An 805-nucleotide genomic window follows, 5' to 3' on the forward strand; every position below is an offset into this window, starting at 1 on the left:
TGAAATGTCTGAAAGGTCGGACACAGGCGAGAGCGTATCGGGAGACGGAGACCAACCAGACCTCCCTCATCCTTGGCCCTATCTCAGAAAAAAATTAGCTTTTAGTTCATATAGCGGCATCTGGCTGTTTTTTTAAAGGTTGCTTTATACTTTTATACTTTAAATAGTTTTTGGAGCACATACTTTTTCACTCTTACTTGAGTAAAGAGGTCAAGTTGATACTTTAACTTTTACCAGAGTGTTTTTAAACTGCAGTATTTATACTTCTACTGAAGTAAGTAATGTGTGAACTTTTGACACCACTGATGACAGATGATAAGAGAAGTGGAAGAATGTTCTTTAATCTGCTGTCAATGTGATAAACTGGAGCCGTCATCCGACCTCCTGCTTTGTTTTCTGCAGCCGCGTGAGGAGTAACGTGGAGGGGAAGTACCTGATGGATAGCGTACCCTTCAGCTGCTGCAGCACGCTGTCCTCCAGTCCCTGCATCCAGCACAACCTCAGCAACCCTGCAGCCCATCGACACTACGACCAGCAGAGCCAGCAGCTCAACCTGTGGAGGAGGGGCTGCCAACAAGCCCTGCTGGACCACTACACTGGCATCATGCAGTCCATCGCACTCACGGTGCTGCTCATTTGGCTCTTTGAGGTAACACAACAGAAATATCCGGTATTGTCCCACAGTGAATAAATATTTCAGATGGACCAGCAGGGGGAGCTCACACAGCCAACACAGGTAAAGAAAGATCAACCGGGGAAACCAGTTTACCTCAGCTGGGCTTTCAGTTCCAGTCCTGGAGGTCCA

The 805-nt window shown here is 47.0% G+C and overlaps 1 protein-coding gene across 1 annotated transcript in view; it reads left to right on the plus strand.

Moving 5' to 3' along the window:
* Nucleotides 1-805, plus strand: part of LOC107104976 (photoreceptor outer segment membrane glycoprotein 2-like) — a 5,522-nt gene that overhangs the window by 3,688 nt on the left and 1,029 nt on the right. The window contains exon 2 of the mRNA XM_015405093.1: nt 403-649. Within this exon, the coding sequence (XP_015260579.1) occupies nt 403-649 (247 nt within the window). The remainder of the gene's footprint in view (nt 1-402; nt 650-805) is intronic.

The sequence above is a fragment of the Cyprinodon variegatus genome, unplaced genomic scaffold (assembly GCF_000732505.1).
Source record: "Cyprinodon variegatus isolate N-32 unplaced genomic scaffold, C_variegatus-1.0 Scaffold1982, whole genome shotgun sequence".
Taxonomy (NCBI): Eukaryota; Metazoa; Chordata; class Actinopteri; order Cyprinodontiformes; family Cyprinodontidae; genus Cyprinodon; species Cyprinodon variegatus.